Source organism: Diadema antillarum, unplaced genomic scaffold, assembly GCF_040938485.1.
Source record: "Diadema antillarum isolate AM-2024a unplaced genomic scaffold, OU_Dant_1.0 seq00000573_RagTag, whole genome shotgun sequence".
Taxonomy (NCBI): Eukaryota; Metazoa; Echinodermata; class Echinoidea; order Diadematoida; family Diadematidae; genus Diadema; species Diadema antillarum.
Genome location: NW_027271509.1, coordinates 4,189 through 17,948, shown reverse-complemented (window position 1 = coordinate 17,948; position 13,760 = coordinate 4,189). Strand labels below are relative to the sequence as shown.

Genomic DNA, 13,760 nt, shown 5'->3' with positions numbered 1-13,760 from the left:
GACTGGGCGACTTTTTATGGTTGTATTTACTTTAACAACGTATGGACTTTGTGACGAGGTGATTTATCAAATGACAAGGATCTGCTTCATAATTTTATGAAACAAATAATACACATCATTTTGTGTGGACATTAGGTTAATTACCTACACACAGTACCTTCGAAGCAGTCCATATACCTTCGGTTATGGCATTGGGCGTGTGAGACTGTTCCAAAGGTACCTTGTGTGGGTCATTCTTACTAATGCCCTCAGTAATGTGCATTATTTATAAACTGTTGTCAGTTTCAATAATGAGCACATGAAAATTATTTTAATGAAGATAAAAGGACAAATGATTAGTCTTTAGCTGATTTGGGCCCTGTTTTATGAAGAGTTACAATTGATTATATACAATGTAGTTGATTTCTATCATAAGTCTATGGCAGTCTGTGTGTAAAGGAAATGTATAATCAATTATATCTTTTGATAAAACAGGCCCTGGCTATAGATATCTTCAGGGGCACTAGTGCCAAGGGGTTCACACCTGGGATATTCAAATGATATACATGTACTCTGCCTCATCTTTTTTTTCTTTTTTTTTTGGGGGGGGGGTGGGGGAAAGTTGATTGTTTGATACTTATCCCATGTCTACTATGTTAATGAATTTGGATGTCTGCGTAGCCTAGAATCATACCTGAAATGAGCTGGAAGGCCAACAAGGCTGCTTACAGCTAGGACTGCTCTGCATAATATTGGTCTTTAAATGTTTCAGGGATTAGGATATAGGCTTATTGTGACCTGGTGGTTAACTTTTCTTTATGATGCCCTGCAGAAGCCATATATGCATAGGGTGTATGGAGGAGAGATAATATATAGATTTATAATGGACACAGCACAAATTGAAAATGCTCAAAGCCACTTCACCACCAGAGTTGCCCCACCTCCACGCAAACAGCATCCACTGAGCCTGCAAGAATGGGCAGTTTGCTCAGTCTCACTTTCTTAGAAAGTACCATCATGTGCGGAAGTACTGTACCACAGTCACTGTCTCATGGCCGGCTCCAAAACTTCCAAAAGAAAGTCATCTGATCTGACTTGGGGGGGGGGGGGGGGGGGGGGGGGGGGATTACCCAAAGTCATGTGACTGCCTTTTGTGATGTCACTGCAGTTATCACAGCAGCTTGTATGTTCAATGTTGATTGATTATGGCCATAGTGCTAACTACTATCCCTGCAGCTTGAAATAATTGCAAATCTAGTTGATAAAATGGACTTGTGATGTAGAAGTGGTATGAGAGGCACCTGCTTTGCCTGCATCCTGTCATTTGAAGCTGCCAAGAATATGTTCAAGCCCATTAAGTCCTCTAGAGATCCTAATGGGCCTGTCTGCACTATCATGAGATACAAGCGTATTTCCTTACACATATGAGAGGTAAAGCTCATATTGAATGATATATAGCACCATCATTGGTCTAACATTGTGGATGGCCCTAACTGGGTCAGTTTTGATATGTTGCTTACATGTCTAATAACTCAATATTTTTTTCAGTATTACATTGTAAAATTCAGCACATGGATATCTTATCTGGGGTGATTCACCGATTAGAATCTGTGCAAACTTTGGGAAGGTTAGTGGTCAATTGTGTCTTCTAATGCAATAATGTACATGTAAGTGATGGAGACGTGGTCCACAACTGACATTTGACTGGACATTCAACCGTAAGATGGAACTAAGTATGAAAGAATGGTTAGCTTGAGTTTTGAAGTCTCACTGTGTAGACATAGGGGTACATGCAAGTGATGAAAGTTATTTCATTTAAGTTGGTATCGCAATGTTTGTTCTTGTCATTGGAAAGTTGACCAATCGCCATCGAGTAAATCATGGTGATGTTGAATACCTGGGTCAAATGAAGCATAGTGTTTGGTAGCATTTCAGTTGATGTCACTTTTGCAGATGGTAAGACTCTTTTAAATAGCTTTACATTGTATCATTTTACTGTCTGTGGTCTATGTAGATAATGTAGTCCATGCCTTCAATTTTTGAATTCTCGCTATTTGGTCTATTTTGAATTTTTATTGCTTTGTGCTCTAAATCTCTAATTTCTTCCCTTCATTCATGAAGAAGACAATATGCAGATCTGTCTTCACTCCACCCTCATCCATTTCTCTCTCTCTTATTTGAACTCTCTTTACCAAAAAGATACAAAGAATGAAGAAAGTGTAGCAAACATATGGAATGGAATTTGTGATTTTCTCTTTGACACATAGGGATGTCACGCAGATCTATGTACAAAGATGCAGTAAGTTATTATAAAGATTGTATACATGTTTATATACAGATTGTCCTGTATCATCGATTAATAATACAGTAAGTTAACTTGGACAGTCTGCTTGTTATATGATGACAATTTGACATGAATTATGATCAGTACTATCATTTTAATAAAGAAATAAAGTGAGGAAAGCCTGCTTTAGATATGTTGAACCCATCTGGAGATTTTGGGGATGTTAGAATATCATCTGCAGAATTTTGTTTTAATCAGAATGGAAGTAATTTTACTTTATTTGTGTAATGACAATGTTAAGGATAGACAATTTGCATTAATAATAGGCAAAAGATCTTTGTAATACCAGGAAACTGCAATATCATAAAGAGGATCTAAAAACCATATCATGTTTCTCATTATGCAAAGGGGTAAAAAAAATGAAGTAATATAAAGAGTTGGGAACTGCCTTATAGGTATATCAATGCCTTTTGGTTAAAATCATTTTGAAAGCTATGCTTTAGCAACACCGAACACTTTGAAGATATTTGGAAGGCTATGAGATTGTGATCAGCATGTCTAGTTACACCGAAATATGCTTGAAATTCCATTACAATGCATTGTGCGTACTTTTGCATACTGTAAAAGTGATTATTTTCCCGCAAGTAATTTTTCGCACTCGACTGGGTGAGATGAATTTCACTTGTTTTTAATTCCGCAGAGTCAAGACATTAATTAGTGGAACATAATATACGTCGTACAAAAATTTTTGCATATTTTAATTTTCTCGCTGGATTCTTCTTGCGCGAAATTTGCAAAAATTTCCACTTTTATAGTATTGACTCTCACTCTTGTTATCAACATACAATTGGCAATGGAGAACTTTCTGCAACAGCAATGTGAAAATGTGACATTTATAATGTGATACCAGCAGTTTTCATGAATTTCTAGAAATTTCCAGAATATGAATAATAAACGATGCTAATACAAGGTGCAATTGAGTGTGACAATCTTCTAATATGCTTATTACAGTGTTCAATATACAGTTATTCATGAAAAAAAAAAGAGAGACTTGTAAAAAATTACTAAAGAAGGAATATACATGTCTAGAATGTGAGATTTGATTTGATAAATTGGTTATGAATTTATTTGTTTTATGTGACTGCTAAGGAAGCATTGAATGCTTACAAGCAAGTAACCATGGGACTGGCAGCAGTACCCTACAAAGGACTAGGCAGTCTAGAGTTTAGGGGAGATCAAAGAAAGGGTTACTTGGATTGGGCCTTTCCCTAGCAAAAAAAAAAAAATGTGCATATTTGAAGGATTTGTACACAGCATTGATACATTTAAAGGGCAAGAGAAGAGTTTTGAAAAACAGAACCTTAAAATCTATCATCCTCATAGATTCATTCAGTTATCTATTTGGGCTGTAAATGAACACATTAGATGATTTCACATTGTACAGTACATTTTGGAATGCACAGTCACAGCATATCAAACGGCATTGATCGCTGGTCCAGTCATGCAGTGATTTTATAAAGGAGGAAGTAAGGTAAAACAAGCCTCACTGAGTAGGAAAAGGGGACCCATAGCTAGACACGTGATGTTGCAGGATATTCTTGTTACCATGACTACTGCTTCCAGACAAAAGAAATTTGCATTTCAGTCATTAGAGTAACCGAGAACAAGAAACTACTTTCAACTTTCATCTATCTTGAAAGTTGATGATGATAATGACGGGTGGCTATAAAGGTGATGGTGATGGTGGTGATGGTGATGATGATGGTGATGACAACGATGATGATAATGGGGATAAAAGTGGTGTTGGTGATGATTATGGTGGTAATAATAATGAAGATTTATGATGATTATAGTGATAGTGACAAGGGCAATGATGATTACTGAGATAGCAGAATATGGCTCTCCACTACAATCACAACAAACCAAATGACACGTACGACAATCATCTCTTGTACGGACTAGTTTGTGTATTCAAACAGGCTCATGGCTTTGTATTAAAACTTATATTCTTTGTCCACAACACAAGTAGAACAAAACAACATACATTGTACACTGGAGGGGATGAGACCGGAACTGCAACAGCTCTGAAAACATTGGTCTTTTTATTATCACGACTCGCGCTACACAGAGACTATTGTGCTTTTATAAAGTGTACAGAGATGAGTGGCAAGACAGTCTATCATACCTGGTACTTTAATAAAAATCATACCTTTTTTTTTTGCAATATTACAATACCCTGTTTAATAATTCTATCCACCAAAACCCAATAAAGTTTAACTATAGAACCCTAGTGCAGTGTTGAAAGAGAGAATTCTACCAGAGAGAGGATGCAGGGATTTGCAGAGACTCCAACTCTCCCACTTTCGATGGGAGATCTCCCGCCGAAAGCCCATTTTTGCAGAATCTCCCGTTCTCCCGCTTGAGATTTAATTTCTCCCGCTTGAAATGATTTATTACTTAATTTCATTGTATGTCGAAAAATAAGCCTTACATAGCGCGAGAGAGCATCTAGAACCCTAGACCGCAAGGGACTTTGCGCTCGTGATGTGCACTTGGCGCACATCAAGTTGGAGTCTCCCGTTTGCTAGGGGTTTCAGGCGGGAGAATCTCCAGACCAGAAGGTGCTTGGGGTTGGAGTCTCTAGATTTGGTTCTTAGTTATCTAGAATATACTGATGCCAAACATTCTTCTTTCAAACGTTCTTCATCTTATAGACTAGCACAGCTGACACAAAGTGATACCATCTTGCTAAATAACCATTGCAGTACAAACAAAGATACAGGTATGTGGGACTGCACATGCAAAAATGATTAGTCATTTGATTGTCATGATTTGGACTTTACACAAATTCAATGATTATCAGCTTGTACTTGTGTCTTTAATAGTTTGCTGCGTTTTGCCAAAACCCTTTAATGCATATGTCCTTAAACTACAGTATTCTGGACTTATCTCTTTGTGTGACACGTTCATACACCAGACTCATTCTACAGCTTACCCTCATTACATATTTTGCTCAAAGGAGTAACCATGCACAAACTGATAGATAAATTGCAATATGCCACAGTACATTGATAGTGTCAAGGCCATTGCTTCATCATGAAATTTACATCACAACAAAGCCTGCGTATTTTCTCTTACAACTGTGCTGTCCTGTTTTTTGAGCATTTACTCTTCCATAAAAAGTCGCATGGCTTTGAAACACATGCCGTTTTCCTAAATTGCTTGTGCATTGTGGTCTCTGAATAATGTGGCACACAGGGAGTTTAAATCGTGGCACATAAAAAGCTAAACAAATTTATACTTTGGGGCAATACCCCTTCCGAGGAAGCCATAAAACTGATAACCGTTGACCAAAAAAAGAAAAAGTTTTGTTTTTATAGACCACAACTGAATAGCATGGTACAGTGTCATTTGGCAAGTATAAAATGGACCTATCTTTATGCAGTTGTATTACAATTTAGGAAGCAATCCACAAAAACCTCATATAAATATTATAAAGTCAACATCACATGGTTTCTTTGAAAGCAATACACTTTAATACTCAAATCAAAGGTCATAATGAACCCAGAGTGGAGTGTCCTCCGGAGTGTTCTATTCAGCATATACAAAAGGTATAAACCTGGGCAAATATATGGATACTCTGGGGTTGCCAAGGTCGCAAGCATACATCTAAATAACATAAAGTAAGAATACTTCTCTCATATTAAAAAGGGGAGGAAAAAACTTCTTTGCCTTCATTTGTGTCCATTCTTTGGTCTAAAAGCAATGCAACAAAAATATTGTTTCCATATCCCCTCGTCGAGTCTCATATACCACATATTTGTTGTTTGACGCTGTATCTCTTTTTCATAATTCCTATGGTACTATTCATTATTATACAGATGACTCCATTATAAAGAAATCCTTGGGACCACAGTTTTCTTTTGTTATATTGAAATTTGTTGTAGCCAAACAGTTAAGTACATAAACATATAGATTATAACTTGGGGACATGCATTTTTACTTCATTGTTACAAGAATTTCCTTATAACTGTATTCGTTACAGGAGCGCACTGTACATGCAGTACTTCATGCAGTAAAATAAAAGTTACCCTCCCCCTTTGAGTTTGCATACAAAATGGCTGAATCTCAAAGTTGCAAAGCACCCTGGGAATGTCTGAAAGAAAGAATTACATAGTGCATAAACACTGGCACTCAACAGCAGTTTATCATGTCACTGTAGCGTCACATCCCACTCATGGTCATGATAATACAATGTATGGTGTTACAAAGAGGTTTTCCTCTGAAGGAAATCAAAAAATTTATGAATTAGGGATATAAATTAGTATATTTTCTGATTTAAATTCATATATTTTCTGATTTCCCATAGAGGAAATTTAGAAAATATACAAATTAAAAAAAACTTTCACTATTAAAGTTTGGAGTATATCCCTTACCATTTTTGGCATGGAATTATTGAGACATACCGTCTTAACAAATACCACTACAACTAGAGAAATTTCCATAGAATAAGAATGATTTGCAAGACTGGGCTTCTGCTTTGAAAAAGAGGAAAATAAAGAAACATTCTGCCCTAGCTAACTACATCAACACTAGTGACACTTATTTAAACAATCACATATCATCTTTCTCATATCCATTTACAAGACAATAAATTTGTCCATATAAGTTATGAAATATGGTACATATGTACAGATACACGTAATTTGCACTTTGCATGGAACAAATATCTTACTATCAGAGTTTAAACATAGTCACTCACTACCCACACCTTCATTGGTCGAGACAAGCAAACAAAAGTGGCATAGGTAACAGCTCGATTCAATCCATAAACTCCACAAAGTTATCTTGTATGGAACATTTATTTGCCTTTGCCCTCTTTTTGTCACTCTTTCTTGTTTTGAGGGAGCAATTTCAGACATATGCCTCTCAATGTGAAGTGTAAACTCTTATGGTTATTGTGCGTGAACTTTTTATTCCAGAGGGGTAACAGTTGATGGGAATTCAGCACGCCCTTTTTTGATTGTCCACCTACAGGGAATGCATTTGTGATCATATCAGTTACAGTGCCTTCCTTGCCCAATTAGTTGGTAAATTTCTCACACCAGCATGGTACGAGCAACTCTGCAGCATTCTACTTTTAGTGGAAACATCCACAACCAGTGATGCACCAGTTCTCCACTGTGATGAAGCATGATTCCAGCTCTCTTGTGATGCACGTGAGCACAGAATATAAAACAATCTTCAGACTACAGCGTGATATATTTAGCTACTTATCACAGAAGACGAAAAGAAGCAAAAACACTCGTAGCCAGGCATGAAGAAAGCCAAACTGCTGAGTTTTAAAAAAAAAGGGTCCTTAATGTCGAGCGAAATCTAAACACGATGAGAGCAGGTGAGTGGCAGTCGTAACATGCCACTTTGCGCCAAGGTAGAAAACATTCGGTGGTGCGTGATGAATGACGTCGGCGTATTAATGTTTAACTCTCCTTCCGATCTCTGACAAGAGAACGAGTAATGTCTCACATACTAAAAGAAAAGTTATATCCTCAGCACTCATCGGAGCTGGGGCATAAAACACAGTCAAGTATCTCTGCTGAGAGTATTACCATAACCATCCGCGTACACGGACTATCGAGAGGAGTAAGCACAGAGCTGTGCACAGTCGTGAAGACCGTAATAGTGTCCCGCCGCTGTAAGGCGTTATTGTCGTAAAGACCGCTGTGCTTGAGTTTGTTGGGACCTCGACGTTGCACCGTGAGCCCTCACAGCATGAAACACAGCGCTGATGAGAGAGAAGAAAAGATAAGTGTAAATATACGCACAGTTCTATGCATTCACAATGAATCTGCCCTTTTCACCAGAAGGTAATTAGGTCTATCTAATACATTTCATACAATTTCCAATCTAAAAAAAATGTAGAGATTAAATCTTTAAAATGTCCATATCATATATCAAAACAGCATAAGCTAAACACAGAGACTTCAACTCTCCCGTTTTCGACGGGAGATCTCCCGCCGAAAGCCCATTTTTGTAGAATCTCCCGTTCTCCCGCTGAAGATTTGATTTCTCCCGCCCTGGCTCTGTGTCTCCCGGTGGAAAGCATTTCTTACTTATTGCTATCGTATGTTGAAAAAATTAGCCTTAGATAGCACCATGAACCCTAAGAACTTCGCGCTTTGCACACATCAACTTGGAGTCTCCCGTTTGCTAGGGGTTTCGGGCGGGAGAATCTCCAGATCAGAAGGTGCTTGGAGTTGGAGTCTCTGTAAACAGCAACTTTCCAAACAAAAGTTCAAGTAACGGTAAAAGCTGAGAAAAACACTCCAAAAAATTTTCTTTTGTTTTGTATGTGAAAAGTTGAATTTGTTTTCTTACTCTCTGAGTAGAATTGATTTTTTTTTCCTTTAACATGAATGATCAAAGAGTTAAATTCTAAAGTGGTTTAGGTTGCCTCTGTTACTATTGTGTGAATGAAAACTCTTACCTTGCTTGGAGAAAAATAAAAAGTGCTCTTGAAGTTATTATTCATCCTCATAAGAGCATCCCTGATTTACTCAGACCCGAGTATTGCATTTCTGCATATTGGAATGCTCTACATGAAACATCTTACTTCTGAAATCTTTGTGATATTTGAGTCATTTTTTTGTTCTTGTCATATCTAAAGATTTGTCTTACCTTTACTTCTGATTGGTAGGTGTCAAAACAGCCAACAGCATCTGGCGTACATTCCCCATTGGTAGCACACAATTTTTGGACTAAAACACTCTCCCCGGAAACATGGTTTAAGTGGTGGGCTGTAAAACAGTATTTTGTACCTGAAAAACACATAAAGATACGGAATTAGATTTTAGTCTACACTTTATGTCTGCACAAGACTAAAAGTGAACACAAGCTTTTACTTTATTGAACATGACAATAACATTGCACTGTTGTATATGGATATATCCATAACTTGATGGTGTACTGTAAAAGTGGTTTCTTTCATGTACAGAAACTTTCGTGGTTTCCATCGGTGCCGACTTTTTCACGTGTGTTTAAATTCGCGGTCTGTAATGATAGCATTGTAACAAGCGACGAGTTCAAAACATTTTCGCGTGATATTAAATTCGCGGTTCAACCTCAAAGCGCGAAAATAAAACCACCGCGAAAGAAACCACTTTTACAGTAATTCATGCTCGTTTCACAAAATTTTCATTTGATTGTTGCAGAGGCCTGAGGCCAATACTATATATTATGTGTATATGAATATAATATGTTAGCAATTGTCTTCCACAGGCAAAATCACAATAATGGCAGGATACAAGTTTCAATGGCAATAACTCAAATGCTAACAGATGATTGGTTCCTCGCTACTGCCATAGCAACCAGGATCACTTCAACTTCGGATAACTAACATATCAAACTGTAACCAGGGCCCCTGGTCGAGAATTATGATCCGAGATATGCTTCCATCTGATGTTGCAGTTTTCAGAGCATGACATGAAATATGACCAGTTGGGTGTGCACAGTACATGGAAATGTGCATCCAAGATTTACGATGGCAGTCTAAAAAAAGAATAGGGTCATAAAAGGTCACTTGCTTGACTGACACAGTCGTAATTTGTAAAGGTCAAAGCACTGTAATATAATCTATCGGATACATACCAGCACCACAATTCATTCATCCACATAATCCATAGCAATCAATTACAGCATACTCAGGGGATTAAAATCAATTGATTGCATGCTTCTCCTTTTGTGAGATGGGAAAGTTTGTTACCCTGGTATACTTTGCATGTGTAGCAGTCCTCTAAAAATGATTAACACAAATTATAATTTTGCCCTCGCTATTTATTTACAAAACAACAAGAGCTAAAATGTAACTTCTGAATGACTGATTTCTGCAAAATGTTATCTTCATTTCTTCGGCGCTGAATCATTGAAAACTCAAACAAATCCGGCATCCGGATAGAGTATATTGAAACCAATAACAATAATTGTCATAGGGTGACTGTTAAAGAAGGAAGAATATGTCTACAGAAAAAGTATGTTATATGTTTTGATGATTTCAAGCAAGCATAACAACAAAATCAATGCTTTTCTTTGGTGAATGAGACTGTTTATTAAAACATGCTCACAGACAGATGCCCCTGGCAAGCAAACAAGAATAATACTTTCTACCTTGGGCAGATGGAAAACATGCCTGAACACCTGATATTCTACCATCCAGGTTTATCTAAGTATTAAAGCTGCTACATTGTTATCTGAGCCAGGCATCCCATAGTGTGACTGTGAACACGTCTACGTCCAATCAAAACTGTTATGCTGCCCTCATCTGTTTATCAGAGAAAAACTCCTCCCGGGAGTTCGCACGTCCTATGACCTTTATCAACCAGCAGGCAACCATTCCTTCTTGGGACAATCCTATCTCTGTTAGGCAGTTTTTTCTCTTCCTGACATTCTACAACAAATAAGCATATGAATACACTGTCACAAACTAGCAAATGCACTTTGCATACAGAGCTGCATTTTTTTTTTTCCCTTTGGGGGGGGGGGGGGGATACAATCCAAAACATACTCTAGTAGTAAAAATCATATTGTTATTAGCCCAAATTTCAGGAGGGGGGGGGGGGGGTTAAGTTCAAATATAACTTCAAACTATTGCCATGGCATGTATTTGTAACTTGATGCTATCCATAATACCAAACAAACTACATCTACTCACAAAGACTTCAGGTAGCCAAGAATTTTGGTGAGTATTCCACAGAATGAAAACCTTTACAGGAGAATGCCCCTTGGAGGTCCCCTCCCCAAGTAAAGGAAGCGATAACTGTTTTGATGTCAGCAGAACATCTCAAACACGTCAGCCATTGGATAGCATATCAGTGTTGTGTTTGCCATAAGAATATCACACAACATCTCCATCACTTGATAGTTGCTAAAAAAAACCACTCAATCTGAATGTTCTTGCATTCCTATGCAGAATAGACTTAGTGCTGCATTGATGAAGTATAAGGGTAAAATGTTTTTGATATTACTTGATAAGAAGTATAATGGGGGATAGTTTTCATGAAATTTCAATTTAGTGATATTGTTCCAAAAATGATTGATAAACAATATACACAAATAGTGATGAAAGACATCCACAATAAATCTACTACAAAAACATAAGAAACAAGCAATGTCTTTACACTGCAGTGGAATGTTGAGTAAAAGCTGGGTCTCCATACAGATATCTTTATGCCTTGAACAAAGGCTAACTCCATCAATTACCTTGCGGGCAAAAAGCATCATATGCTCTCCTGTTACACTCCTGGTTGTTCTTCTTGTTACTGCAGGTGAAACACTTGATTGCATCAGGAAATGGGGTTGCTATAGAAGAAAAGAAAAAAGAGAGAAAGAAAAAAATATAACAACAACAGAGGAAATGAAACTTGAACCAACTAATCAAGGGACCTAGACCAATCTAATCTAATTTAATCTTATCATTCGAGCCAACATATGACTTTCCTGCACAAGGGAGTGAAGTAGCGGTAAAGATAGGCACAATTACAAGGAATGTCAAAGTGTGTGTTTGTGTATGTATGTATGTATGTATGTATGTATGTATGTATGTATGTACATGTAACCTGTATGTATGTACGTATGTGTGTTCTTGTGAAAAAAAAAAGGATAAAAACAGGACAGATAGCCATAATGATTATACATGCAATATATCTAGCAAGTCTAATTTTACGTGCATAGGGCCTTCCTGACAATTTCATGAGTGGTTAAATTCGTAATTTTGGGGTACAGTAATGAGCAGATATGTGAGTGCACTCACATTCATGTCAGCATCAGAGTTAATATTTTTGCGTGTTTTAATAATGGCTCTCGAAATTCATGAAAATAAAAACTTAGTGAAATATTCGGTATAAACAGTACCATATAGAGGGAAAGAGAGAGCAAAAGAGAAAGCAAGAGACAACAGGGAGAAAGAGAACAAACAATAAGAGAAATGAAACAAATTACCATTTATGACAGCTGAGTACTGTAAAACACGATATTTTCATGGCATGAAATTTTCGCGAATTGGAACCGACGACCTTTTTCGCGGCATGAAATTTTCGCGACTAGCCTCTAACATTCTTTGCGTATAGTGTAGACAAGATCTTTAGCGTGCATGTTAATTTCGCGAAACTCGTCTTTCGCGAAATTAGAATGTACGCGAACACTCCTAGTTTTACAGTATGATACAATGTAAATTGAAAAAAAAAAATGACTGATGCCCACTGAGAAACAACAACAACAACAAAAAGAACAATTCATTCAAGACTCAATGTTGAGATAAATTCAAGGCACTGCTCTCCACTGAAGAAAAATACAATTTCAAAATGGATCGGCAATTCTTCAAGTCAAAGTGACGTTGGCTAGAGTGGGCAGAAAGAGAGCTTGTTCCTGCTGACTCTCTTCATCATGGTGCAGAAATGATTGATCCAAGTACCTGGAGGGTCATGGGTCAGCGACTGACCCTTGAACTTGTTACAATTCAACTCTGACAAATGCCTCCACTCATGCAAAATGGCCACTGTTAACATTGCACTGACTCAAAAAAAGAATTCCCACATTATGCGACTGTGAACGAGCTGAGGGACATAGCTGAAGAGGATAACTTGAAATAAATGAGCCATAGAATGGCCAGTTAAAGGGATGGTTTAGTTTTGGTTGAGATGGGGATTTAGGTCTAAACTTGTTGCAAAATAATTAGATATCATTTATATGAAATATCTTCATAGCATACAATTCTATGTGGAATTCCAGAGTTTATATGATGAAAATAGGTTTTGAAATGGCTGAGATATCCCAAAACAAAGAGGTCCTAATGAAACATTTTATTATTATCATTTTTGTTTTGCTTTGTTTTTGGATATCTCAGCCATTTCAAAACTGATTTTGATCATGTAAACTTTTAATTCCTCTTAGAATTGTATGCTCTTTGGTATTTCAAGTAAGTGATTCATAATGATTTTGCATAAAGTTAAAACCTGAATCCTCATCTCAACCAAACCTATACCATCCCTTTAAGATTGATGGATGTCTGGGTGTGGAGGAGGACCCCGGTATATGATTGCATCTTACAGGAGATGGAGTCAGAGAGAGAGGTGAGGGGATTGAATAAGAGGAGAGAAAGAGAGAGGAGAGAGGTTGAGGAACTGCAAAAACTTTTCATTCAGTGGGGAAAATCATGACCATATTTCACTATCATATTCCTATACAATGTATGTCATCAGTAAAACATTAATCAATACATACACTGGCCTACAATATAAAAATCTCTATTAATCTTATAACTTTCAAATGGTATGATTAGTTGTGGAAGCAACAGACAAGCAGCATTTCACTGTTGACTAACACACCTAAAGTCTTCTTTTATAACTCACTATCAATGATATTGGAACCACATTATATCAAAATATTAGACCTATAACAGATAATTAGCTACTAAACATTGTTTTGTGTGTTTACCCCTTTGGGC

The 13,760-nt window shown here is 37.2% G+C and overlaps 1 protein-coding gene across 1 annotated transcript; it reads right to left on the bottom strand.

The window, feature by feature from the left end:
• Window positions 1–7,868: 7,868 nt before the first annotated feature.
• LOC139735371 (ly6/PLAUR domain-containing protein 6B-like) lies at window positions 7,869–12,822 on the bottom strand. Its single transcript, XM_071646123.1, has 4 exons — window positions 12,729–12,822; window positions 11,519–11,617; window positions 8,942–9,096; window positions 7,869–8,048 (listed from the first exon to the last, which is right to left on the bottom strand). Exons 1-4 carry the CDS (start codon window positions 12,820–12,822, stop codon window positions 7,869–7,871), a joined length of 528 nt encoding a protein of 175 aa, XP_071502224.1.
• Between the last annotated feature and the right edge of the window lie 938 nt (window positions 12,823–13,760).